The sequence below is a fragment of the Erinaceus europaeus genome, chromosome 4 (genome assembly GCF_950295315.1).
Source record: "Erinaceus europaeus chromosome 4, mEriEur2.1, whole genome shotgun sequence".
NCBI classification, from domain to species: Eukaryota; Metazoa; Chordata; class Mammalia; order Eulipotyphla; family Erinaceidae; genus Erinaceus; species Erinaceus europaeus.
The window spans coordinates 32,203,244-32,229,962 of NC_080165.1; the positions used below are offsets into that span (position 1 = coordinate 32,203,244).

A 26,719-nucleotide genomic window follows, 5' to 3' on the forward strand; every position below is an offset into this window, starting at 1 on the left:
ATAAAGTGCAAGGACCACAGTAAAGACCCTGGTTGGAGCCTGCAGCTCCCCACCTGCAGGGGAGTTGCTTCACAAGTGGTGAAGCAGGTCTGTAGGTGTCTTTTTCTCCCCTTCTCTGTCTTCCCCTCCTCTCTCCATTTCTCTCTGTCCTATCCAACAATGACATCAATAATAACTACAACAATAAAACAATAAGGGCAACAAAAGGGAATAAATAAATCAATATATTTTTTTAAAAATCACATTCTTAACACCAGAGTGACTATTTTGTTCTTTTAGGTGTGAATCCCAAGAATGTATCTCTGATAGCCAGTGGAAAGGACATAAACTCATACACTTGGAACAATCAATTATTCCCCAAGTCACTGGGACCCATTGGAGCAGAATTTGCTTTCAAAAGGAATAATGCAGGTAAGGTGCAAATACATTTTATGTGTAAATGTACATTGTTCTCCTGTGGGTTTTTACTTTTAAATATGTTGCAGCTGGCTTCTTCCAACCTAGATACCCCTGAGATACAGAAAGTTTATCCAGCTGGTAGTTAGTTGAGCAGACAGTTTTAAAGGAATAATTTCAACCCCCATAGGGTCTCTGTTCTAAAACGAATCTGCTTAAGAAAGCTATCTCAACTATACTACATTTTTTTCTTCCTTTCTTTCTTTCTTTTTTATAAACCAGAGCTTGGCTCCAGCTTATAGTGGCAGAGAGGACTAGACCTGGGACTTTGGAGTCTCAGGCATGAATGTCTTACATAACCATTCTGCTATTTCCCCAGCCCATCTTCTACCTGTAAAATAAGATTCCCCATTGTTGACTAAGATGTTTCTCATTTTTCTGAAGTGTAAACAGCTGAAGGACACACCCTTTGAAAGTTGAGTGGTTTTACTCTTTTTAATTTTTTTTATTGCCACCAGGATTATAGTTGGGGCTTGCTTCTGGTACTATGAATACCCACCTCCTGGCAACCATTTTTTACTTTATTTTTATTTTATTTTATAGAACAGAGTGAAATTGAGATGGGAAGGGAGATAAAAAGGGAGAGAGGAAAGATAGACACCTGCAGGCCTGCTTTACCACTCATGAAGGTGGGGGATGGGGACTCAAACCTAGGTCCTTGCACATGGTAGTGTGTGTGCTCAACTGTGGATGTCACCACCCAACCCCCTCCAATTCTTAATTTTCAAACGCCTGAAGGATAATCCTATTTAATAATAGTTGACAGTCCAAAAACACTTTTACAAGGCTACTCCACTAACTCTGAAAAATCCAATAAATATAAAGAAAAAGTTGTAATAAATTATCTTTTATTCCCTTTTTTAAAAAATATTTTATTGGGAGTCGGGCAGTAGCGCAGCAGGTTAAGCGCACATGGTGCAAAGCGCAAGGACCTGCATAAGGATCCCAGTTCGAGCCCCCGGCTCCCACCTGCAGGGAAGTCGCTTCACAAGTGGTGAAGCAGGTCTGCAGGTGTCTGTCTTTCTCTCCCCCTCTGTCTTCCCCTCCTCTCTCCATTTCTCTCTGGCCTGTCCAACAATGTAACAGTAACAACCACAATAATAACTACAACAATAAAACAAGAGCAAAAAAAGGGAATAAATATTAATAAAAATATATTTTTTTATTTTTTTATCTATTCATGAGAAAGGAGGGAAGAGAGACAGAACCAGACATCACTTTGGTACATGTGCTGCTGGGATCACACTCAGGACCTCATGCCTGAGAGGCCAATGTTCCATCCACTGTAACACCTCCCAGACCACAAATATCTTTTATTCTCGACTGCACATTTGTATTAAGGTTTCTTAGTGCATCCATCTCCAGAAAAAAAAAAAAAGGTTGGGAGGAAGAGGAAGAGGATGAGGAGGAGGTGGAGGAGGGATATAAATTTGATGCTTAATCCTCTCTGATTTTAGTGATAAGTAATATTCATGTGGAATCAAGAGTTACAGTTGACTAAGAGTATAGTACATGGGGCAGGGAGTTGATACCATAATGATTATGCAAAAAGACCCTCATGCCTGAGTCTACAAAGTCCCAGGTTCAATCCCCCACACCACCGTATGTCAGAGCTGAGCTGTGCTCTGGCAAAAAAAAAAAAAAAGGATAATACATAATATTCATACCACACAAAGCATGTATTAATTGACTCAGTGTTATTGGCAAGCATTGTCAATAGTAGGTTGCTGGTAATTATGTTGGGGGAGAGGCCAAAAGTTCTATCAGTAAGTTATCACTTCTAACTCTGGCACTGTTCAAGGGTCAGCTATGTTTAGGAAAAGGTCCATTATTAAGAGACTCCTCTCCCCCAAACAGTTGACATTTTATGGCTAGTAAGAAAAATGTGTGAAATGTGCCCTTTTATATTAGCTATTAACAACAAATCACTGTAATTATAGCTAACAGAATGGGGGGGCATTTTAATATACTTGTTACAAGAAATGTTTTAAAGGTTTCAATTTATATACATTTTGAGTGATCAAAATTAAAACTTTGAGGTATAAAATTAAATCTGGGTAAGTTTTGGGAACTGAGGTATGAATGAGAAAAAGATTTCAGGGAGAAAAGAAATTAATGTGAAATTTACAACTGTTACAAAAGACTTTAATTGTCCGTATTGGTAGGCATAAAATCACTATGGTCCTTAAGTTTGATTGATTATATTTAAAAACAGAGATGCTATAGTTTTGTTTTTCAAGACTCTCTGTGTATTTAATGAGACAGAGAGAGCAGCACACTGATCTGGCCATATGTGGTTCCAAATATCAGGCCATCATGTGCTGCACCTGCTGAATTACCTCCCCAGTCACTAGTTCTTTTCTTTCTTTCTTTCTTTCTTTCTTTCTTTCTTTCTTTCTTTCTTTCTTTCTTTTTCTTTCTCTCTTTCTTTCTTTTTCTTTCAGAATTTCTTTAAAGATGTATTTATTTTAACATGAGAGAGAAAGAGGAGAGATAGAATGAGAGGTAGAGAATATCACTCTGGCACATGTGATGCCAGGCACTGAACTCGGAACTTTATGCTTTTAGGACCAGTGCTCCAGTGACTGGGCCCTTTCCCAGGCTGCTAGTGTCATTTAAAAATATCTATAATTTGGAGCCAGGTGGTGGTGCACCTGCTTTAGGACACACAATACAGTGCTCAAGGAGCCAGGTTCAAGCTCCTGGTCCCCAACCGTAGGGGGAAAGCTTCACAAGTGGTGAAGCAGGGCTACTGGACTCTCTCTCTCTGTCTCTCTCTCTGTCTCTCTCTCTCTCTCCCTCCTCCTATCTATCCAATCAATAAAATTTTTTAAATTAAAAATATCTATAATTATAACATGCCAGAGATTATATCCTTCGAAATTATCAGCTTAAAGTATATAAAGAGGTAAGCAATACTTTTTACAATATATAATGGGCTTGTATTAAGAGCTGAGGTTCACTGCAGCAGCAGAAGACTAATATATTGAGGTGTTCTTCTGTGCTGGGATATCTAGTTGCCAGTAAATGACAACTGTGACAAGGCATGAGTGTTTTCTCATTACTAATGTTTCTTTCAGTATCTCTCCATTAATCAGTTTTTTTTCCCCTCTGCTTTTCCTAAAACATTCTCCTCCTCCTTTCCATCTGCCTTCTCTGTAGAAGAAAGCATAATTAAACCAATTGAGAAACTGTCATGCAATGAAAGTTTTCCTGACAAATTAGAGGAGCCACAAGGTAATTTCTGGGTGTTGTAGATCAGTAGTTGCTCTGTGACTCTCTTGACAAGCTTCCTTCTCAACAGTTTCCTCTTATCCTGTTATAAGAGGTCACTATGAAGACCAATGTCATGTGCATTTACAAGTCAGATTAGGAAGAGAAAAAGAAGCACCCAGTAATATCTTTCTTCAGTAGTTAGGAGTCTAAGATGCATCTGCTCTCAAAAGAATATATATATATATATATACACACATTTATCTTCTTAAATTATGAATATATTTCCAAAAATATAATAATTATACTAGAGAGATTACAACATTTTCTAATTTTGTTAAGATTTCTTCACTTTAAGGCTCTAAAACTCACTTTTTTAAAAACATTTAAAAGAAAAAGTTGACAGGGTTAACAGTGAATGATGAAGGTGGAGTATCACAGGTTTAAACAGTACCCCCACCAAAAATGTGCAGCTCACAATATATTTCAGACAATAAGCCAAAATAATTTAAGAAGACTTATTTTTCTGTCAATCATTTTTCCCTTAGTTCCTTTGCTCTCCTGTAGGAACTGTCTTCTAACTGTCCAGTGCATAGCTTTTAGACACACCCTCACCCTGTCACTCACCAGCCTTGTATTTTGAGACACCTTAATTACACTCATGAAGTCATTTGCTCAGCTATCAGATGGGGGATCACATTTAATCTTGGTGTGATGATACTGTATCTAGGACTTCTTTTTTATTTATTATTATTTATTTTACTTCATTTTTAAAAATTTATTTATGTAAGAAAGGAGACATTAACAAAACCATAGGATAGGAGGGGTACAACTCCACACAATTCCTTCCACCCAATCTCCATATCCCATCCCCTCCCCACTAACTTTCCCATTCTATATCCCTCCGGGAGCATGGACCCAGGGTCGTTGTGGGTTGCAGAAGGTGGAAGGTCTGGCTTCTGTAATTGCTTCCCCGCTGAACATGGGCGTTGACCGATATTGTTCAGTGAACAGTTACACTGTTTACTCTGCCAATAAGCAAGTAAGACAGGGATGTCCTGAGAATACGAGAGAAAATTATCTCAATTTTTCTGATAGGGGTTGAGCAATGGGCATCATGCTTTAGAGAAAACATCAACTGGCCTGATAAGGGAGACTGCTTTTTTCCCACTAGTTGACTTCAGAGCAAACAGAAAGCCTTCTGCACTGCGTTCTTAGTTGTCTAGGCACACGCTATGGGCCTTACATTGCTCTTTTCTCCGCTCCCATTCTGACATCTACTTTATCCCCATCTCTCCATCCTGTGTGGCTGCCTTAGCCCAGACCTTGTTCTCTCCCTGAGTTCCAGCAGGGGTCTCCTACATGTCTCCTATCTTAGCTGTCCACTTCAACCATGTGTGCATTGCCACAGATTGGCCGTTCACCAGTAGTGAGAACATGGGGGAAGACAGCTGGCATTCACTGAAATCGGCTCTGGTGCTGAGTGCTTTGCATATGTATCATTCAATCCTTACAACAACCCTATGGGAACAGGAACGGGAGCAACTATTACAGAGAGAGAGCCCTGCAGGGAAGGAGCTTCCTTGCAGGAAATAAACTCTTATGTTAAGAAATGGAGTCCGGGGGTGGGGGTGGGGTGGGGGTTTGTGTGCACACGTGACCATGTGTAAGGACCTGGGTTTCTTTGAGGCCCCAGTCACCACCTGCAGGTGGGAAGCTTTATGAGTGGTGAAGCAGTGCTGCAGTTCTCGTTCTCTCTCTCCATCTCTCTCTTTGTATGTGTATATCACAATAAAAATTTAAAAAACATAAAATCGGGGTGGGGGTAGGATAGCATAATGGTTATGCAAAGAGACTCTTATGCCTGAGGCTCCAAAGTCCCAGGTTCAATCCTCCACACCACCATAAACCAGAGCTGAGCAGTGCTCTGGTATAAAAACACAAAATCAAGGGGGCTGGCCAGTGGCACAGCGGGTTAAACACACATGTTGCAAAATGCAAGGACCACATAAAGATCCCGGTTTGAGTCCCCAGCTCCCCACCTATAGGGGAGTCACTTCACAAGAGGTGAAGCAAGTCTACAGGTGTCTCTTTCTCTCCCCTCCTCTGTCTTCCCCTCCTCTCTCAATTTCTCTCTGTCCTATCCAACAACAACTACAGCGATAACAAAAAAAATAATAACAACAACAATAAACAACAAGGGCAACAAAAGGGAAAAATCTGTCTCCAGAAGCAGTGGATTCACAGTGCAGGCACCGAGTCCCAGTGATAACTCTGGAGGCAAGAACAAACAAAAATAAAATAATAATTTTAAGTGGGGGAGATAGCATAATGGTTATGCAAAGAGACTCTCATGCCTGAGGCTTTGAAGTCTTAGGTTCAAACCCCTAACACCACCATAAGCCAGAGATGAGCAGTGCTCTGGTAAAAAAAAAAAAAAAAAAAAAAAAAAAAAAGGAAGAAAGGAAAAAAGGAAGGAAGAAAATATAAAATCCTAAAGGAAAAAGAAGACCACCACCAACAACAACAACAACTGGAGTTGTGACTAGGGAATCGCTCACGTGACAGAGTGCACACTTTACTATGCACAAGGATCAAGCCTCCAGTTCCATATGGGCGCACTATGCACAGCACCAAAAAGAAAAAAAAGAAAGAGAAATAAAAAAGCTTGATGAAAGGTGGAGCAGCACTGTGGTGTCTCACCCTCTTTGTCTCTATCTGAAATTAACAAGAAAACAGGGCCAGATGGTGGCACCCAGTTGAGTGCACCTGTTCCCAGCTGCAGGGAGAGGGCGAAGCTTCACAGTCTGTAAAGCAGTGCTGTCGGTATCTTTCTCTCTTCCTCACCCTCCCACCTCAGTTTCTGTCTCCATCCAATCAATCAATAACTAAGATAGTCATAGAAAAAGACAAGAGGGGAGTCGGTCGGTAGTACAGTGGGTCAAGCGCACCTTGCATGAAGCGCAAGGACCTGCGTAAGGATCCCGGTTCGAGCCCCCGGCTCCCCACTTGCAGGGGAGTCGCTTCACAGGCGGTGAAGCAGGTCTGCAGGTGTCTGTCTTTCTCTTCCCGTCTTACCCCTCCTCTCTCCATCTCTCTCTGTCCTATCCCTACAATGACGACATCAATAACAATAACTACAACAACAATAAAAAAAAAAACAAGGGCAACAAAAGGGGAAAATAGATAAAAGAGTCAGCTGGGAGCAGTACAATCATACTATAGACATAAATTCCTGGTTAAAAAAGAAAAATGAACCGGAGTTATACAATTTTTTTGAAAGATTTCCATGTTCAGGATGAACTCAGCATGGATTTAGAGGCTAGCATGGTCATTTACAAACTGTAAGAGCTTAGGAAGTGCTCAGAAACAAAGGTGTGTGTTAGCTGAATCTAAGAGGGTTGTTATATGGACTGAAGGATGGTGCCGTGCCTGAAATGCAGCAAATGATTTAAAACTGGAACACATAATTAGTATGGACAGTACTGAGTTTCTCTGTGGTACTTCAAAATCCTCTCTGACTCTGAAACTTTATATGTCACTAGGAAACTTTGGGAGTTATGCTCCTTACAATCAGTCAGGATATATTCCTTCCTTTCTCAAAAAAGAAGTGGGGTCAGCCGGCCAGAGGATACACTTGGCACCTCTCAGTACAACAGCTTCAGGTAACAACAACATTAGATTCCATTCATCAATTTTTCTTTTTTAACCAGAAAGCTTTTCCTTATCTGAGTTGATATAGTCACTGTCCTGTCTCACCTTACTAATATGGTTTCTACTGGTTTGGGTAAAATGTCCTGCTTGATAAGTTTTGATATGGTTTGATAGCTCAATAGTTGTAAGAACTACCTGCAATTAGGAGGTACTTAATTATAGGCACTTGGTCTTTGTCATGGGATCTTTACAGATCTCATGGGTACAGATGAGGAACCTCAAGTCACAGTTGGTCAGTGGTGGGGCCATGCACGAACTTGGCTCGTCTGTCCTGAGTATGCTATATCAGCAGCAAGGCGTGAGGGACACATTTCCCACGCATGCCTCCCCCCATCTCCCTGGCAGAGTGAACTTAGCAAAGGCCAAGGCTGTTCCTCGAGCCTCACCATGAGAGAGGAGAGAACCGCACTTCCCTGCTTTGCAGGAGCATTAGGTACTGAAGGGCCCACTCTTCTACCTCCCATGTTCTGACTTATCAGGGAACCTATGCCACAGGGTTGGCCAGTGACAGTCACATTCAGGTGATACCTCTGTACTGGGGCTGGTCAGATGCGAGCATGGATATTCTCTGGATTATTTTAAATTAGGATGCCATTATTAAAGCTCCTAAATATTAGTGTAGATCCCCAGAAGTCTAATACAATACTAGTTATAGTTGATCTAAAAAGTTGACTCTTAACAAGTACTTACAATCTGTCCTGACCAGAATCTTTACTGTTAACACTCTTGGAGTAAAATTCTGAAGTGCACTTGACTTCTGCAATTATTCATTTCCTACCACAGTAGAACTGCATCAACAGTACTGTGCAGGGGGGTTGGGGGGGCGGTGCAGAAGGTGGCACACCCAATTAAGGGTGCTTAGGATCTGTGCAAGGACCCAGGTTGGAGTCCTTGCTCCCCACCTGCAGGGGGGATGCTTCATGAGCAGTGAAGCAGGTCTGCAAGTGTTTTTCTTTCTATCTCTCCCTCTCCTCTCAATTTCTCTCTGTCCTATCAAATGAAAAAGAAAAAAGGAAAAAGGGAGTCGGGCGGTAGCGCAGTGGGTTAAGCGCATGTGGCGCAAAGCACAAGGACCGGCATAAAGATCCCGGTTCAAGCCCCTGGCTCCCCACCTGCAGGGGAGTCGCTTCACAAGCGGTGAAGCAGGTCTGCAGGTGTCTTTCTCTTCCCCTCTCTATCTTCCCCTCCTCTCTCCATTTTTCTGTCCTATCCAACAATGACAACAACAATAATAATAACTACAACAATAAGACAACAAGGGCAACAAAAGGGAATAAATAAATATTTTTTAAAAAAATTTTTAAAAAGAGAATAACTGCTACTAGGAGCAGTAGATTCATAGTGCTGGCACTCAGCCCTAGCCATAACCCTGGAAGCAAAAACAAAAGAAGAAAAAAACAGTGCTCGGTTACTTTACATGTGAAGAGAACTGCTCCATTACCTCTCTGATGAAACAAAATGTGTAAATGAACATTTTATATACAGTGGAGACTTACAAGAAGCCTCAGATATTTTAAGACAGCCTCACGAGTCCTCTAGTCATGACTTAATACCAGTTTTAACATTAAAATAGAAAATACAGAGCTTCCACTTTTATTTCATCTGAGTACCTCTTCTTAGAAGGCAAAGTGAATATTTAAAAATATTTTATAAGATATGGGTGGCCTTTATATATTAATTCTTCCGTCATATTATCATGAATATTCCTGATTTCATTTTTAAGTTAATGCTTTCTTGTAACTTTTCATCTCCTCATTTGCTCTGCTTATCAGCTTTCCCTACAGGTGGTGATAGGAGGAAAGGTATAAGAAAGAAGTAACTTAATCACTCCCAAGTGGTCAGTGCAAACCCTTAGGAAACATTGTTGTGTAAGGATATGGCTTCCGAGCTTACGCTTGTGTGACAGTTCCCACCAGAAAATAAACCAGGTCATTACCATATTTACTCAATTACTTTCCTTCCCATAGTCTTCCTGTCCACTGTTCTTCCTCACCCTCAAACTTTGAGAAGAAAAAAATAACTCCTTCCTGCTTCCTCATGTAACATCTCTTCTGGCTTCCTACCATCTCCTCCCGTTTTGACAACAGGATGTGACAGAGTGACTTTTCTCTTGAGTGGGTGGTCACAGTGGGCCAGCTGAGTGCTCTGTGTGTAATAACTCTGTCACTCTCTGTGTGTAATAACTCTGAGAAGCTTTTTTTTTTTTAAATCTTTTTGTTTTTAATATTTATTTTCCCTTTTGCTGCCCTTGTGGTTATTGATGTCTTATTGATGTCATCGTTGTTGCATAGGACAGAGAGAAATGGAGAGAGGAGAGAAGGGGAGAGAAAGATAGACACCTGCAGACCTGCTTCACCGCCTATGAAGCGACTTCCCTGCAGGTGGGGAGCCGGGGCTCCTTACGCCTGTCCTTGTGCTTTGCGCCATGTGCGCTTAACCCACTGTGTCACCGCCTGACTCCCACTAGCACAAGTTTTATATTATGCTGGAAGGTACATCTTGGTGACACAGGTTAAATTCCTACTTAGAGGACAACATTATTCCCTTAGCAAACATTTGATAATTAAAAAAATATATTTAAAAAAACACACTTTTTTAAAAAAATAATAATTTGGTTTTAAAAAAAAAGTTTCCTTGGAATGCAGTGTTGTGACTTGGAGAATCCTCTCTGCTTGATCCTCCCCCACCCCCACACACCTTCACTTCACCTGAGACCACCTCATTTCAGTAGACACTTATTCTGACACTAGACTTACTGCCTTTCTCCCCCTCACTGCCCTGCCTTCACATGTTCTCTTTAACAAGGTACTTTGTTTTAAGATTTGTTAGAATCAGAACATCACTCAGGCACTTGTGGTGCCAAAAATTGAACTCAGGACCTCATGCTCTTAGATCCCATGTTCTAGCTTCTAGCCACTGCACCACTGAAAGCTTTTCATTTGATTTATTTCTATCAGAGTACTCCTCGGCTCTGGTTTATGGTGGTGCTAGGGGTTGGACTTGGGGCATCTGGGGCCTGAAGTATGACAATCTATTGAGTGCTATTTCTGTGGTCCTCATATGGTACCTCTCTATGTGAACATATCTACCTCATGTGTGAACTCACCAGCCTCACCAGCTAATGCCTGTCTGTACCCCAGTGGGTCACAGTCAAAGATTCATTGCTGATGCACTCAACTGGCCCTGCCTTTCATAGGTAGCTTTTTACTGGTTTAAAATGGAGAATTTAACTTGGAAACACTGTGATAAAACAGTCTGTCAGACCAAGTGAAGAACTCTCAGTCTCGCTGGTCCAAACTGTACTCAGGGGCACAGAGTGGGGTGACTATTCCAGAAGAGTCCCTCACTTAAGCCTGGTTTTCACTAAGTTGAGTAAGCAATACATTAGGACTGAAACTCCCACAAAATTATGCAAAAAAGAAAGAAAAGCAAGCAAGAGATGGATACCATACATGTAAGTTTGATAGGGGGCAGGTGGTGGCGTACCTGGTTAAGCACACACATTACAAGTAAGTCTGATACAACTATGTTTCACAAAATTGCCAGATCTATTTCAAAACAGACGTTGAGAATTTAATCCAAAGAATGACAGCTACTGCAGCATGAGTGGTACTTAGACCTCAGATAGAGAAGTCATCTCATCTCTCCTCAGACATAACTTCTGGGACACCCAGCTTGCAGGAGAGGTGCTAGAAACAGCAAGTATTAAGAGTTCTCTGATGATGACTTTCTGCTTGAGATGTTTCAGAAATGAGAGCTTATAAAGCATTCAGTTAACAACAGAAGTTTAGCAAATTAAGATGTTCACAAATATTTAAATAGCCAAATGTGTAAATGAAACAACACTTGTGATAAAAGGTTCAAAATCCTAGAATTTCTTACCTTTGGGAGGGATTCTGTTATCCCTATTGTTTTCTTTATTAAAAAAAGAAGTTGCTCAACTCTTAAAAACCTATATTTTCATGTCAAGAAGAAATGTATTAAGGAATTCAGGTGGGTAGCTCTATGAAGTCAGAACTTTTTTAGAACTTACACTCCTAAATATACTTTATTATTATTTATTTTCCCTTTTATTGCCCTTTATTGTTGTTGTTGATGTCGTCATTGTTGGATAGGAGAGAAATGGAGAGAGGAGGGGAAGACAGAGAGGGGGAGAGAAAGAGAGACACCTGCAGACCTGCTTCACTGCCTGTGAAGTGACTCCCCTGCAGGTGGGGAGCCGGGGCCTTGAACCAAGATCCTTACGCTGGTCCTTTTGCTTTGTGCCACATGTGCTTAACCTGCTGCGCTACCACCCGACTCCCCACATATACTTTCTACGAGCTCTGTTGGAACATTACAGTGTGATTTCAGTTACTAACACAGTGGGTATTATCCACTGAACTCTCTGAAGGTGATGAACCTTTCAGAGAACTCACCTAAACAGCAGTGGCATCAGAACCCTGGACCAAAAATATTGGTTCTTGAATTGGCTGATGAAAATTCTCACTGGTGTCGACATAATATGCAACTAGAAATTTGGGGTTTAGTGTTTATCAAGAAGAAATAGAAAACTCTACAGACCACTCTATTAATCTTTTAAAGCTAAATGAAAATTTCTCCATAAAAATGAGAATGAATTTTGAAGTTGGTCATCAAATGAATACAGTTCTAATTTCTGACTCTGATTTCTTTCAGAATATACATGGAACACGAAAACTGGTCGGGGCAAATTTCCAGGACCTACTTACAACCCCACAACCAAGAATCTCAATATTGTAACCCGTGCACAAGCTGTGCCCTCTGTACATGGGAGGACAGATTGGGTGGCCAAATACGGAGGCCACCGGTAGGAGTCTGGGGGGATGTCTGCAGTAGTGCTCTGCATCCTCATACATACTGGCCCTGGGAAGTGTCTATTTCTACCACATTCTGGGAAAAATATAAGATAGTGGGTATTCTGGAGAGCAAAAATCATTTCCTATTTTTCTTTCTTTCCTAGAAATGAAATTCATTTTCTTAGCATCATTGCCCACAGTGCTGATATATGGGGTAGGACTTTTACAGAGTATTAAATAAACTATTTGCCAAAGTATCAAGTATTTGACTTACAAATTAATAGATACTAAATATGATAGGTTTAAGACAAGCGCCTAGAGTGCTTCAGTTTTTGTTACATGTATGCCTAAACTATTTTTCAGCCTCTTTTTAATAGCAGTTACGTGGATTCTGTGGGCTGTCAACTATGTTATCTGGCTAGGACTCTACTCTTAACACACTGGCAAATGAAGAAAGATGTTAATTTATCACTTACTTTTCTGCTTTGAAGTTATGAAAATGGTGGTTATTCCAATCTTGAGCAAGATGTCTTTTGTATGAATTTATCTATTGACTTAGGGATTTCAAAATGTTGCCACCTGATTTTAGTGTAGGCAGAGCCCATTTTTTGATTTTTGATCAATACAAGTACTGTCGGTTCATGGCGACAACAAACCCAACAGCTGGATGGCTCCACATTCACTAAGCCAAGACTCTCATTTCCCATCAGTAAGACACTCCTAACAAGACTCTGAAAACGCTTGTGCTTCTGTATTCCTGACACATGGAAATGAGGTGTGTCTGCTGGGCCCCCAAAGCAAACTCGCAGCTGAAGATCCCTGGCAAGACTCCTAAGAGCCAACATGCTTGGCTGTGAAAGCAAGTTTCATTCAGCACATATTCTTTTTCTTCTTAGATTCCTTTCTTTTCTGAATTATTTAAAATATACATGTGAATTTAGGATTACTCTTTAAATCTGCCGTGTTATGGACTGTACATCAGTACTGTATACTATTTTAAAAGACAATTTCTTTAAAAAGAAATATCACTTAATGTTATCAACTGCTGAGATTTTTTATGTATTTTATGACTTTGAACACATGCTAATGTAACTGATCTCATTTCTGTGGGCATTATCCAAAGCCATGTTATAAAATATCCTATTTTTGATAGAAATTCAGCTCACAACCTTGTTGAAAAATGTTAAAATATAAAGAGCAATGGTGGTAATGGTTATATCTGTATATATATTTGTATGATTTCAATTAAAATCTCAAAGCTATAAAAATGTTATGGAGAAACCTTTAAATTCCTAATAGATATTAAAATAAACATGGCTAACTAGTATATTTTCAATTCTAAACTTTATACTATACCTTGAAGTCTACTTGTGGGCGTTTCAGTTGACTTTTTTTTCCTAGCGGTTTTGAGCTCATGAAATAAAATTATTACAGTGGTCTGGGAGGAGGCACAGCAGCTAAAGCACTGGACTCCCAAACATGTCCTTTGGTAGCACATGTACCAGAGTGATGCTCTGGCTCTCTTTCACTCTCTCCTCTCTCTCTCATGATTAAATAAATAACATCGTGGTCCAGGAGGTGGAGCAGTGGATAAAGCATCGGACTCTTAAGCATGAGGTCCTGAGTTCAATCCCCGGCAGCACATGTACCAGAGTGAAGTCTGGTTCTTTCTCTCTCTCCTCCTATCTTTCTCATTAATAAATAAAATATCTAATAAATAAACAACATCTTTTAAAAAGTCATTGCAAATATACAAAAGTTCCTACCTTTCCCTTTATCTTCCCTATTAAGATCTTAGCGGAGTGATTTCTATGCCTACACAGTGACTATTCGTAACTACAAACACAGCTATGCATTAAAGACCATAGTTTACATTAGGATTCAAGCTTTATGAGCTTTGACAAAATATACAGCAGTAAAGTATAAAGTACCCTACGTTCCCATATGGAGCAGTTCCACTGCCCAAAAAATCCCTTATACTTCCCCATTCATTTCACCCTAGCAACCTTTCATCTTTTTATCCTTTTTACTATATATATATATACTTTTTACCAGTTTTACCTTTACTGGAAGGCATGTCAGATAGGTGAAATCTTTTTAATTTTATTTATTCCCTTTTGTTGCTCTTGTTTTATTGTTGTAGTTATTATTATTGTTATTGATGTCACTGTTAGGACAGAGAGAAATAGAGAGAGATGGGGAAGACAGAGAGGGGGAGAGATAGACATCTGTAGACCTGCTTCACCGCTTGTGAAGAGACCCCCTTGCAGGTGGGGAGCCGGGGGTTCTAACCGGGATCCTTCAGCTGGTCCTTGTGCTTTGCGCCACACCTGTGCTTGACCTCCACACTACCGCCCATCTCCCAGATAGGTGAAATCATGCAGCATATATGCCTTTCCAGATTGGCTTCTTTCAGTACTATGTGGTTTTCCCATTTCTTAATTTGATAGCACATCTGCTTATTGCTGAGTATTATTTCATTTCTGCATATACCAGTTTATCCATGCACCTACTGAAAAGCATCTTGGTGAGTTCCAGGTTTGGCTTGAAAAGAAGCTGATCTGGGGCCCTATTTGGGGAGTTCTGAGATTCCCAAACAGACATGATGGGCCTAGACCTCGAATAAATCCCTGTCTCCATTGTTATTGGTCATTCCTATCAGGAACAACACAACAGACCCTTTTGTGGGCCCCCATAGGACCTTGCCCTCAACTTGGATCAACAATGGTAGAGAATGTTCCATCCTCTGAAGGGAGGATGGACATTATACTCTATGCTACACCTGAGGAAGATGGGTCTTGATACTGGGGCAGCTTGGAATGTTCCTACATATGACCACAGAATGTGAGCTCAGATCTACAGAGATGCTGAGGTCACAAAGGCTCCTAAGCTGAAATATGGGCCCCAGACCACAATAAATCAATGGGGTTTAAAGTCAACAATATTTATTATACCCCTTTCCCATACTAGGGAGCTACTCTCTTCCCTGATCCAGCTTTCTGGTCCTTTTCCCAGCCATCACATCATCTCCCCAGACAATAATTAGGATCCACCTGCATATCAGATTTCAGGCTCAAGGGAAAAAAGAGGGGAAAAAAAAAAAAAAAACTAGTATAGACACAGGCCCTTTGGAATATAACTAAAATATGCCTACTAGCTATCTACAAAATGGAGGGGCCCCCAACTCTTCATCTGCACTGTTCCAGCCTTTAGATCCATGACTGGTCAACAATTTGTTTGGCTTTGTATGTTAACTCTATTTTCAACCACCAGGTTCCAGATGCTAGCATGATGCCGACCAGACTTCCCTGGACAGGCAACCCCACCAATGTGTCCTAGAGCTCCGATTCCCCAGAACCCTGCCCCACTAGGGAAAGAGAGAGAGACTGGGAGTATGGTTCGACCTGTCAATGCCCATGTTCCGCGGGGAAGCAATTACAGAAGTCAGACCTTCAACCTTCTGCAGTCCCACAATGATCTTGGGTCCATACTCCCAGAGGGTTAAAGAATAGCAAAGCTATCAGGGGAGGGGATGGGATACAGAGTTCTGGTGGTGGGAACTGTGTGGAGTTGTACGCCTCTTATCCTATGGTTTAGTCAATGTTTCCTTTTTATAAATAAAAAACTAAATAAAAAGCTGATATACATACATATATATCAGCTTCTTTTTATTATATATGATGGAGACCAGTTTTCAAATCATTTGAGTAAATGCCAAGGTGCATAACTGCTGTTATCTTTATATGGTTAAGAATGTTTGATTTTTCTAAGAAATCATCAGAATAGCTTCCAAAATGGTTACCATTTTGCATTCCCACCAGCAGTGAGTAAGAATTTTCTTTGCACATCCTCACCAACGTCGGGGGTCCCAGGTTCAAGACCCCAGTCCCCACCTGCAGAGAGAAGCTTCACAAGTGGTGAAGCAGGGCTGCAGGTATCTGTCTCTTCCCCTCTCCGTCTCCCCCTTCCCTGTCAATTTCTCTATCTCTATCCAATAATTCAAAAAGATTTTCTTTCGTGTAAGAAAGAAATAAAATCTTATAAGAGGTTCCACATGAGCTGACTCCAGAGCACTATTCCAACACGTGTGCTAGGGAGCAAACAGGGAAAACCCAGCCAGTAAAGCCATTTCCCCTGTCCCATACAGGTTGTTTTTAAAGCAAGTTGCACTACGATGTGTAATCAAATAACTTCCCTTGTCTTGAAGTGATACCGAAGGGCTAATTTCTAAACAAACATCAACAAAACGTGTTCACAGTCAAATGTCTGCTAGTCACACCTCACGTTTTAGACAATTCTAGCAACAAAGACACCATAGAAGATATCGTGAATAGTTAATTTTATTTCCATTGATATTTCATTTAACATAATTTCAAAGTCAGTCAGAGCTCTATGATCAGTAAAAAAAAGAAAATCTCACAAGATGCTATTTTTCAGAAGGTTCCCGATTAGGAGATGGGGCCAGGCTATCCCCCAATGTTGATACCTACTATTTCACACCTGGTGCTTTGATGATGCATTAAAAACAACATGAGCATGGAAGAGGTGAGCTGCAGAGAAGACTGAAGGACAACTCAGTCCACTACCCACCTCTTCAGAGCCGCTAAAGATAATTTCTTTCCCTTAAAAAATCAGTGTCTTTTTTTAAAATCTTTTTTCTTCTTATAATATTTCAGAATATGTGAAAAAAAAATACTTAATTCTCTTTATGTAAGAAAAACAGTCAAACTTTTAAAAAGTCTTCATGAGTCCATGCTGGGACATGACTACGACTGACGGGGTCCGTTCAACACACTAATCCCAAGTTTGGCAACCATCAGCAAGCTGTTCAAAAGAAACGGGGAAAGTCAGGTACCAAAGACAAAATAGGCCAAGAAGCAGGCTTTCAGGAAGTCTTTGAGCAGATAAGACAGCATGCCCACTCCTTGAACTGCCAATGTTCAGAGTTGAGAGACCCAGGCCTCCCACTGCAAGAGTGAGTTAACACAGCTCCCCAGCCTCACTGTATTTCTATGCTTCTGCATCTACTGTGACTAGACATTATGCTGGAAGGCATCATCCTTTTTGGTAAAGTTGGTGTCTCTTCTTTTCCCAAACACACTTAGAAATTCCCTTGTCTGGTTAGCTCACCGGGTAGAGCATTCATCTCACTACGTCAAGAGTCCTGGGTTTGCTATCTGACACCACAAGGGAAGCCCTACAGGCAGCACAAGGGTGAACTCCAACAATGACCAAGTGGTGGTGGGCTCTCTCAAATAATGAAAAAGAGGCCTGGGGAGATCACTCGGCGATGGCAGTGCATATGCATGAAGCCCCAGTATCTCAGAAAAAAAACTTGTGTTCTACCACTGAGCCACCTGACTACTTTTTCTTTCTTTTCTTCTTTTTTTTTCCACCAGAGCACTGCTCAGCTCTGACTTAAGGTGGTGCAGGATACTGAACCTGGAACTTCGGAGCCTCAGGCATGAGAGTCTCTTTGCATAACCGTTATGCTGTCTACTCCTGCCCACAAAAACTGTATTTAAAAAGACAATCTGGTTCAGGGTTTATGATTTAACTAGAAAAACAGGATTCAAAATTCCTCTTGAGGCAAGACTCCAATGACGAAAGCTACATACACCTGCATGAGAAGGGTCCGACCCGTGCCGAGAGTCGCACCGAGCTGCGAGCATGTCTTTGACTGAACTTCTTCCCCTACAGAAAGGGACAAGGACTGATGGGAAAGCAAACGCTTCCAACTGAACAAATGTACTCAGTGGACTCTGACACAGAACAGTCGTTCATATTTGTGCATACATTAAGCCATATCCGGTATAGGACTAATACTATGGCTATGTGAAGAAGCATCCTGGGCATTAAACTAAATTCCATTCTGGCAAATGACAACAAGAGAGAAGGAAGTACCTTGCACCTGCAATCAGACCAGCAGGCATGAATTTCCCAGAGTTGTAGAATCTCATTCCCATGATGCCAGCTAAGGTTCCAGATGCAACTGATGAAAAGGACAAAAAGGTAATAATATCATTCACTGCATGAAAGAAGTGACCAGAGTTTTACATCCTATAAGGACCAGAGGAGCATGTCTCCTGGCCTCCTCCTCCAGGTTCGGGTGCATGCTGGTCACCCACGCTCTCAAAGGCTAAATACAAATGCTGGAATGTCAGGGTCTCAACATCCCAGCTAACTCTGTCTTTCCAATTATTTATTAATTTATTTATTTATTCCCTTTTGTTGCCCATTTTTATTGTTGTAGTTATTATTGTTGTTATTACTGATGTTGTCATTGTTGGACAGGACAGAGAGAAATGGAGAGATGAAAGGAAGACAGAGGGGGAGAGAAAGATAGACACCTGCAGACCTGCTTCACCGCCTGTGAAGTGACTCTTCTGCAGGTGGGGAGCTGGGGGCTCAAACCAGGATCCTTATGCTGGTCCTTGCGCTTTGTGCCACATGCGCTTAACCCACTGTGCTACTGTCGACTCCCGTCTTTCCAATTTAATCTCCCTTCACTCTGTAGTCATAAGTTTCTTAGTTTTCTCCAAAAGTGCTATAGTTTCTTCCTACTCTTTGGCAATATGTGTTCTTCCCACTCAATGACCTGTTAGAAATCTACTATATGCCAGGTACTGTACTAGGTACTGCAGGACACAACAACCATTAAAAAAGTCCCTTTTAGAGTGCTTTAAGTTCAATGGGGTAAACAGGAAAGGAAAAACAAACAAAAAGAAACCTTCAAAATAAAATCGGTACAATGGTTCAATTAATGTGAACAGCATAAAAGAAGACCCAGCCTTTGATTCAAGGGGCATCACAACAGAGTTCATGAAGGAAGTGAAGACGGGAATGAGAATCAGAGAAGCTAAGCGGAAGGAGGAAGCATACCTAAAGATTGGTGACAACATGTCGGGCCCTGTGGTGAGAAGAAGCTCACGGCGTGAGATCAAGACATGACTATCAAGGAAGAGGACAGCTCACATCCAGTCCTGGTGGCCATGTCAGGGATATGGTCTTCATCCAAAGGGCAATGAAGGTTACATAGAGAGCTACACTCTGAAGACACGATTCAAGCTGCACCACAGAGAACAAATTAGAGGAACCTGATAGCCCTGGTCAATCCAGAAACTTCTTTAGGAATACAGATGAGAGATGAATAGGAGGGATCAGGTGGTGGCGCACCTGGTTAAGTGCAAGTATTACCAAGCATAAGCACTCAGGTTCAAGCCCCTGGTCCCCACCTGTAAGGGGAAAGCTTCACAAGTGGTGAAGCAGGGGGGGCCAGGCGGTGACACACCTGGTTAAGTGCACACATTAGTGTGCAAGGACCCAGGTTTGAGCCTCTGGTCCCCACCTGCAGGGCAGAAGCTTCACAAGTGGTGAAGCAGGGCTACAGGTCTCTCTCTGTCTCTTTCCCTTCCTATCTCCCCGTCCCCTCTCAATTTCTCTGTCTCTGTCCAATAAAAAAAATCAATATAATATTTTTAAAAAAGTGAAGCAGAGCTGCAGGTTTTTCTCTGTGTCTCTCTTCCTTTCTATCTCCTCCTGCCTCTCAATTTCTCTCTATTCTATCAAAGAGAGCGAGCGATGACTAGGATAGGAGTATGCTAAAGGAACAGGAAAGCAAATATAAGCTGGAGGTACTGTTTTCAGAACTTGCTGATGGGTGAGACATAAACATCCTGGAGAACAGTAGCGATCCAAGAGGGTGAAAAACACAAAAAGACCAAGTGTGAGAGGAAGCAAGATCAGACTTGGGCCTTGAAACATTAAAGAGTTCAAGCTGGCAACTGTGTGGAGTGGTGCTTAGGGAGAATGTTCTATCATCGTGTATTGGGGGCAATTTGAGACCCAGGTTTCAAGGCTAAAGTATAAAGAAGGCAAAGAGAGTCAAGTCTTAACAGCAATATTTAATGGATGATGGTTTGACAAGAGAAAGAAAACAGGAAAATGGATTCATCAGCTATGCTAAAAATAGCTAAAAGGTCAAATATCATGAGGACTAAAAAATGTGCACTGGATTCTGGGGGAAAAAAAAGAAACCCAAGAACTGGCAGTCTCACATAAACAAAAAGGGACAGAAATGAAGACTGAAGTGGGTTAAAGTATGTGGGAAGTAAAAGTTAAGACAAGGCATACCATATAAACTGATATTTTTAGAGATGTTTCTGAAGGGGAAGAAGAGTAACAAATAAGGAGGAAGCAGTCACAAGACGTTTTGTTCTGTTTTGCCACCAGAGATAACTACTGGGGCTTGGTGACTACACAATGAATTCACTGCTACTAGCAGCCTTTTTTCTCTTTATTTTTTTCTCCCCTCCAGGGTTATTGCTGGGCTCAGTGCCTGCACCATGAATCTACCGCTCCTAGAGGCCATTTTTTCTCCCTTCTGTTGCCCTTGTTGTTGCAGCCTCGCTGTGGTTATCACTATTGTCATTGTTATCACTATTGTCATTGTTGTTGTTATTCGTTGTTGGATAGGTCAGAGAGAAATGGAGAGAGGAGGGGAAGACAGAGAGAGGGAGAGAAAGACAGACACCTGCAGACCTGCTTCACCACCTGTGAAGCGACTCCCCTGCAGGTGGGGAGCCGGGGGCTCCAACCGGGATCCTTACGCCGGTCCTTGCGCTTTGTGCCACATGTGCTTAACCCACTGCGCCACCGCCCGACCCCCTCTCTTCCTTTTTTTTTTAACCTGCTTGCTTACTTTGTGCCTCTTATTTCCTTCCTTCTTTCCTTCATTTTTTGGATAGAGACAGAAATTGAGAAAGACGGGTAGAAAGGAAGAATGAGAGGCACCTACAGTACTGCTTCACTGATCATGAAGCTTCCCACCTGCAGGCAGGGATCTGGAGCTTGAACCTGGGTCTTTAAGCATAGTAACATGTGCACTGACACCAGGGGCTCTTTTCTAGTAATGAGTGAAGGCCAACACATCTGAACACCAACGGGCAAGTCTGTCCAAAATCAAACGCACAGAAGGGATTACTGTCAGTGAAAGCTCCACAAATGTCAACTGGAGGATCTGGCCTTGAAAAGCAGAAAGGACAGAGGAAGTTGAGGGCACGTAGAAGTCCATTCTGCTTTTTCTTCTCTTCAAAAGATAGTGAGGTCTTTTGCTGAGTACAGAGGAGTGAGGTCAGAAATGGGAGAAGAGAGGCCTGAAATTCACGGAGCTCGCTTGACCTTGCTGTTAAGCAGGGCCTGCTCCTTCCCCAGCACGATCCCAATCAGCCGAGTGACCTGTACAAACCACTCTGCTATCACGCTTCTACTCCCCACCAGACTTTTGAAGATCAGAACGGCACTTTCCTCATACTGTGGGTTCTCAGAAACAGTGTCATCCCCACAGCCCGAGCAGTGTCTGATACATGGGTGGAGCTCGAAGAATGGAGCCATAGTTGTCCCGATAAGTAATCTTCCCTTCCCTGCACTTCCCGCTATCTCCGCTAATCTGGACATACTTTGTGGCCTGTAGTTAGTTTTTCTGTCCCTAATTCAGACCAAGGTCTTATATGTTCAGTTTATTGTTACAGATCAAAATTGATTTTAAATGGGAAAAATTCAGTATTAAAGCCAATCTAACCTACACATGCGATTCTTCAATATAACCAAGCAGGCTTCAACAGCAACCGCAGGGCTGAGAGACATAAGTGCTTGCCTGCTCTAAGCTTACTACTAATTACACTGGGGAGATCTAGTCATGAGATACAAAAGCCTTTCCACATATTGTACATACGAACTAAACGAAAACCAGCATAACCCTATGTTTTAAAACTTCCCTAGGGCTGCATACTGGATTTGGAAGAACACAGGAACAGGCAGCCTCAGAGGGTTCTCTCCATAAACAAACAAACAAAAAAAAGGACTGAAATAAAGACTAAAAGTGGACAGAAGTGAACTGCAGTCTGCATATGGTGAAGAATCTATCACATTCTCCCAAACCAGGGGCTTTAGAGTAGTGCAGATACACAATTATACTAGGAGACAGTGAGGCTGACATACCTAGACATAGCCAGATGTTCCTGGGGTCCTGAGACAACTGATAAGCACCCAGGCCTGCTAAACCACCAAAGAGAAGTCCAGCAGCCAGGGATGGGACACTACCTGAAAGGAAACAAAGGCAGCTGCATTTGATAAGACATTAATTTTGCAAACAGAATTCACTAGAATTCCCTTACAAAAGAAAAATAACAAAAAAGCTTCTCCCAACTTGGCTTCTAACCAATGAATCCTAAAGCAGGAAAGTGTGTGTGTGTGTGTGTGTGTGTGTGTGTGTGTGTGTGTGTGTGTGTGTGTGTGTGTTGGGGGTGGGGGGCTGCCATTCACTGTATGAGACAGCTGAGGGTCATTACACAAGACTCCTCTTTCCTAAGAGGCAACGCATTTCTACATAAAGTGAAAAGGGCTTCGGGGACAGGCAGAGTGGCTCATCTGGTCAAGAGCACACACTACAGTCCGCAAGGACCTGGGTTCAAGTCCCTGGTCGCACCTGCAGGTAGAAAGTATCACAAGCAGTCAAGCGGTGCTACAGGTGTCTCTCTCTCTCTCTCCCTCCCTATTTTCCTCTTCCCTCTCAATTTCTCTGTCTCTATCCAATGATAAATAATAACATTTAAAAGAGAAAGAGAGACAGAGAGAGAAAAGGGCTTCTAGCCACACCTGAACTGGGGATGGAACTGTCCCATGGGCAGGACCTAAGGCAAATCTCTCACGGAGAATCAGTGAGTTGAAAAAAAAAAAATGGAGAATAAGAATTCAGGTGATAGCTAAGCGCAAGGACCAGCATAAGGATCCTGGTTCGAGTCTCCAGCTCCCCACCTGCAAGGGAGTCACTTCACAAGTGGTGAAGCAGGTCTGCAGGTGTCTATCTTTCTCTCCCCCTCTCTGTCTTCCCCTCCTCTCTCCATCTCTCTCTGTCCTATCCAACAATGATGACATTAATAACAACAACAATAATAGCTACAACAATAAAACAACAAGGGAAACAAAAGGGAAAATAAATATTAAAAAATATATATTAAGAATTCATTGCGGTGGCCAGGAAACAGTTCACTGAGCACACACTTTACCATGTGGAGGGTCTGGGTTTGAATCTTAAAGTTACAGCATGGGAGCACCATGAAAAGGGAAAGCATCCCAGGAGGTGAAGCAGTGCTGTGCTACCTCTGCTCTGTTTCTCTTTCTCTCCACCCCACCTCAATCTAGAAAGAAAAAAAAGGAGGTCCACTAAGAGAGGGGAGGGGTAAAACTGCACAGGTACAAAGAGCCCCAGTGGCAGAGAGAGAAAGAGGAATTTAATGTGTATTTGTATTGGGGTTGGGTACAAGCATAGAGAAGGATAAAACTAGTAAGAACAAACTAGTTTCCCCCTAGTTAAATAGCCCTTTGAGGTGAAAGGTGATATATGGTAGCATATGATTACAGCAATCTACTTTCACCCTGCCTGGTATGTTCAGATAAAGAAGCAAAAATGCAGCTGAACAGATAGATCACTAGGTAGGGTATGTGGTTAGCCACAGGGGAGGAGGAAGCTCTAGTGCTGCGGCTTCTTTCCCCTCTAATTCTCTACCAGAAATTAAGAAAGAAAGGGAAAGAAAAGAAAAGGGAAAAAAGAGGCAAAAGCAAATGATTCAATAAAAAGTTTGGCTCTGTTGTGTAAGAAGACCTGAGGCCTGTACTCAAACCAGAGGCTAAAAGTAAACAAGATCACACTCTAGAGCCACTGAGCCTCACTCTTCATCAGGAGTAATACTAGATCATAAACGGTTAAGTACAAATCATACCTGCTTTGGCATAGCCAATGATCCCACCAGAAGCAACCAATGCAGCATAGCTAAAGCCAATCCAATGTAAAGGCACTCTAAAAGAAATCACAGTAGCCCATGTTTAAAAACAACATAAAAGGCCTAGGAAGTCATCATTTCAAAATAAACCTATCACTGGACAAATGAAGTTAGATGACTTGCCTCAAGTCAGTGGCATATTTGAGACATAAAGCTGTGCCCCTCAGAGAAGTGGCTCTCTGGTAGAATGAATACCACTCAATACATATGTGAGGGCCTGGGTTCTCCCCCAACATCATAAGAGCAACAAAACAGACAGAATTCCATGAACAGTGGAATAGTGCTTTGATCTCCCTCTTTCTCTCTCAAAAGAAAATTTAAAAAATAAAAAAAGCTAGACTAGGAAAGTGGTACCATAGTAAAGCTCAGGCATGAGACCCAGAATTTGATCTCCAGCACCACGTAAGGCTATGCCCCTATCCTTCATATCCTTCCTAAAACCTATGCTGTCCAGCAATCTTTCAGGACCCTTTTCAAATGACAAAGAAATGTTGGTTTTAAGAAGCTTCTGTTATTCCATTCCCATTCACTATGCACTTACAATGGACCAGAGTCCTTTGACATTGTTGCTTCTCACCCAGGACACCGCAGCACCACACTTGTACCTGCAGAGGAGAGGCTGATCAGAAGTGGTTAATGGCAGTAAGAAAGACAGTGGTTGAAGTTCCAGATCCAGTCAAGTGCCTAAGAAATAATGGGCGAGTTCCCCAAGTTTATATATGCAGAGGCAATACTATATAGTGTACAAATTTCCTGGGGGTTATATTAGGTAATATGCAAAGCACAAAGTAAATGCTAAACAGAAAACAAGCAATTTTTTTTTTTTTGTGGTAACCTCAGTAATAAGAACATAACAAGCCTCACAAAATGAATGAGATGGGTTACGGTACAGATGGGTTACGCTTTTCATCAGCTAACCAAGTTACTGCTCAGAAAGCAAATGCTTCCACTACCTTTAAACTATTCTAATTGTCTTTTTCCACCCAAAGAAATCATTTAATTACGCAATGCCGGTGAAACTTGGAGACTGCTTAATTCTGCATCCAATAGTTCTTGTTAGACTGGAGATGGAGAGGGAGGGAAGGGAGAACATGTGAAAGTCATATAGTACGTGGAGCACTACACCTCTAGCAAAGCAACTCTCTCTCTCTCCTAACTTGCACTCTCTCCAGTGAACTAAGATGGCCGTTCACACCGTCTATTTTTTTTTGGGGGGAGGGGTGTACGATCAAATCATTAGCAGAAGTGAAGTTAAAGACTTGCAAGTCGGGGAGCAACCCTTTCAGAAGCGGACCTGCCTAGGGAGACCAACCTAGGAGATTGCTGCCTCGGGGGGTCACTCACCTAATTTCAAGAAAGCAGAAAAAACGCGGGCCTAGAAAGGCAACTCTAGTAGTCTAAGCCCTGCCTGGATCTGGAAAAATAAAGTACAAGTTGCAGTAGAGCCTCTTAGGTAACCCCAAAGGTCAAAGCAGGTATAATTGCCAAGTACCCGAGTCGCTTTCCGCAAGTCCCAGCCGGTGGAAGACAACCAGCTAACGCTACTCCCGAAGTCGCCGTCCCGCCGGAAGTGACGCATAGCCGTGGGGTGGACCGGGGTGGGGAATCGCTCCCGGCGTCCCTGGGGGCGGGGCGTAAGGGGGCGGGGCTTGCGTCCAGGCACGCGGCCTGGGGAGGGCTTTGAGGCGGAGCGAGGAGCCCTGCATCCTGGTGGCCGGGTGCGGCTCACGCCTTGGGACCGCACGATGGTATCGACGCGACGCAGGAGCCGCATGTTAACCGCCGAATCTCCGCCATGTAGTTATTGGCCGTGTACACCAGCAGAGCTAGTGCTAAATCGAAAGCGCCTCTCTATGGCAGCAGCTCCTTCCAACATTGCAGGTTTAAACCGGCGCCTGGTGCTGATCTACCGGCTCTAAGCACTGTGTTCACTCCTGGCTGGCCCAGTGTGCTAAATCCCTGACACCTGCGAGGGGGCTGTCTTACCCAAAGCGTGGTTTTAGGGATATGCTCCTCCCTGCGCAGATGCAAGCATGTACGCCGAGCAGCCCTACCTTTGTAGACTTGCAGCACAACAGTCATTTGCAGTAGTGTTCTTAGCAGACATGACTTCAGATCCTCCACCCTTTATTCTGCATTATTCTATCCCGTATTGTTACTCCTCAACCAAAAGTCTTTTTTTTATTTATAATCTATCAAAATTGCCATTTAGCTGTATTTTTTATTTTCGTTGATTTTTCAGCTCACTGCTAAGCTCTGGGTTACAGTGGTGTTGGGGATTAAACCTGGGACCTTTAGTGTCTCAGGCATGGAAGTCTTTACGCAAAAATCATTACTTTATGGGTCGATAGCATAATGGTTATACAAAGAGACTCTCCTGACTGAGGCTCTGAAGTCCCAGGTTCAAACCCTTGCACCATCATAAGCCAGAGTTGATCTGATAAAAATAAATATTTAAAAATTATTACTTCTCTCTCTCTCCAGCCCTCAACTGTATTTTTCAAATGCCACATGAAACTCCCTGCTGCATCTGTTGAAGCCCAAGTTATTATTTCAGTGTAAAGCAGAATTTCTAGTAAAGGTATTTAAGCAAGGGCAAGGAAACAAATGCATTTACCTACCTGACTTTGCACTTTTTTGTGTTTGAGATAAATGCTGTCTTTATGAGGTGTGAGCTCT

The 26,719-nt window shown here is 42.1% G+C and overlaps 2 protein-coding genes across 8 annotated transcripts in view; one reads left to right on the plus strand and one right to left on the minus strand.

Annotated features, from left to right (window-relative positions):
• The window catches only part of MAK (male germ cell associated kinase), a 59,445-nt gene extending 46,988 nt beyond the window's left edge, over positions 1–12,457 (plus strand). Inside the window, exons 12-15 of one of the 5 annotated variants that reach the window (XM_007524265.2) lie at positions 280–411; positions 3,619–3,693; positions 7,215–7,334; positions 12,061–12,457. In XM_007524265.2, coding sequence (XP_007524327.1) covers positions 280–411; positions 3,619–3,693; positions 7,215–7,334; positions 12,061–12,215 — 482 coding nt within the window. In that variant the 3' untranslated portion in view covers positions 12,216–12,457. Of the gene's footprint in view, positions 1–279; positions 412–3,618; positions 3,694–7,214; positions 7,335–12,060 lie in introns of those variants that run through there. The other 4 variants (XM_007524266.2, XM_007524267.2, XR_009549437.1 and 1 more) reach the window with 4 other exon arrangements.
• A 4,067-nt stretch (positions 12,458–16,524) lies between these two features.
• TMEM14C (transmembrane protein 14C) lies at positions 16,525–25,657 on the minus strand. Of its 3 annotated transcripts, XM_060189170.1 has the most exons (7): positions 25,533–25,582; positions 25,385–25,454; positions 24,582–24,645; positions 23,981–24,057; positions 22,200–22,301; positions 18,105–18,192; positions 16,525–17,024 (listed from the first exon to the last, which is right to left on the minus strand). In XM_060189170.1, exons 3-7 carry the CDS (start codon positions 24,602–24,604, stop codon positions 16,967–16,969), a joined length of 348 nt encoding a protein of 115 aa, XP_060045153.1. In that variant the 5' UTR covers positions 24,605–24,645; positions 25,385–25,454; positions 25,533–25,582; the 3' UTR covers positions 16,525–16,966. The 3 variants fall into 3 exon arrangements, with proteins under 3 accessions (XP_060045153.1, XP_007524337.1, XP_060045150.1); XM_007524275.3 differs by lacking the exon at positions 25,385–25,454 and having other exon boundaries at positions 25,533–25,657; XM_060189167.1 differs by lacking the exon at positions 25,385–25,454 and having other exon boundaries at positions 24,582–24,659; positions 25,533–25,637.
• Positions 25,658–26,719: the final 1,062 nt, after the last annotated feature.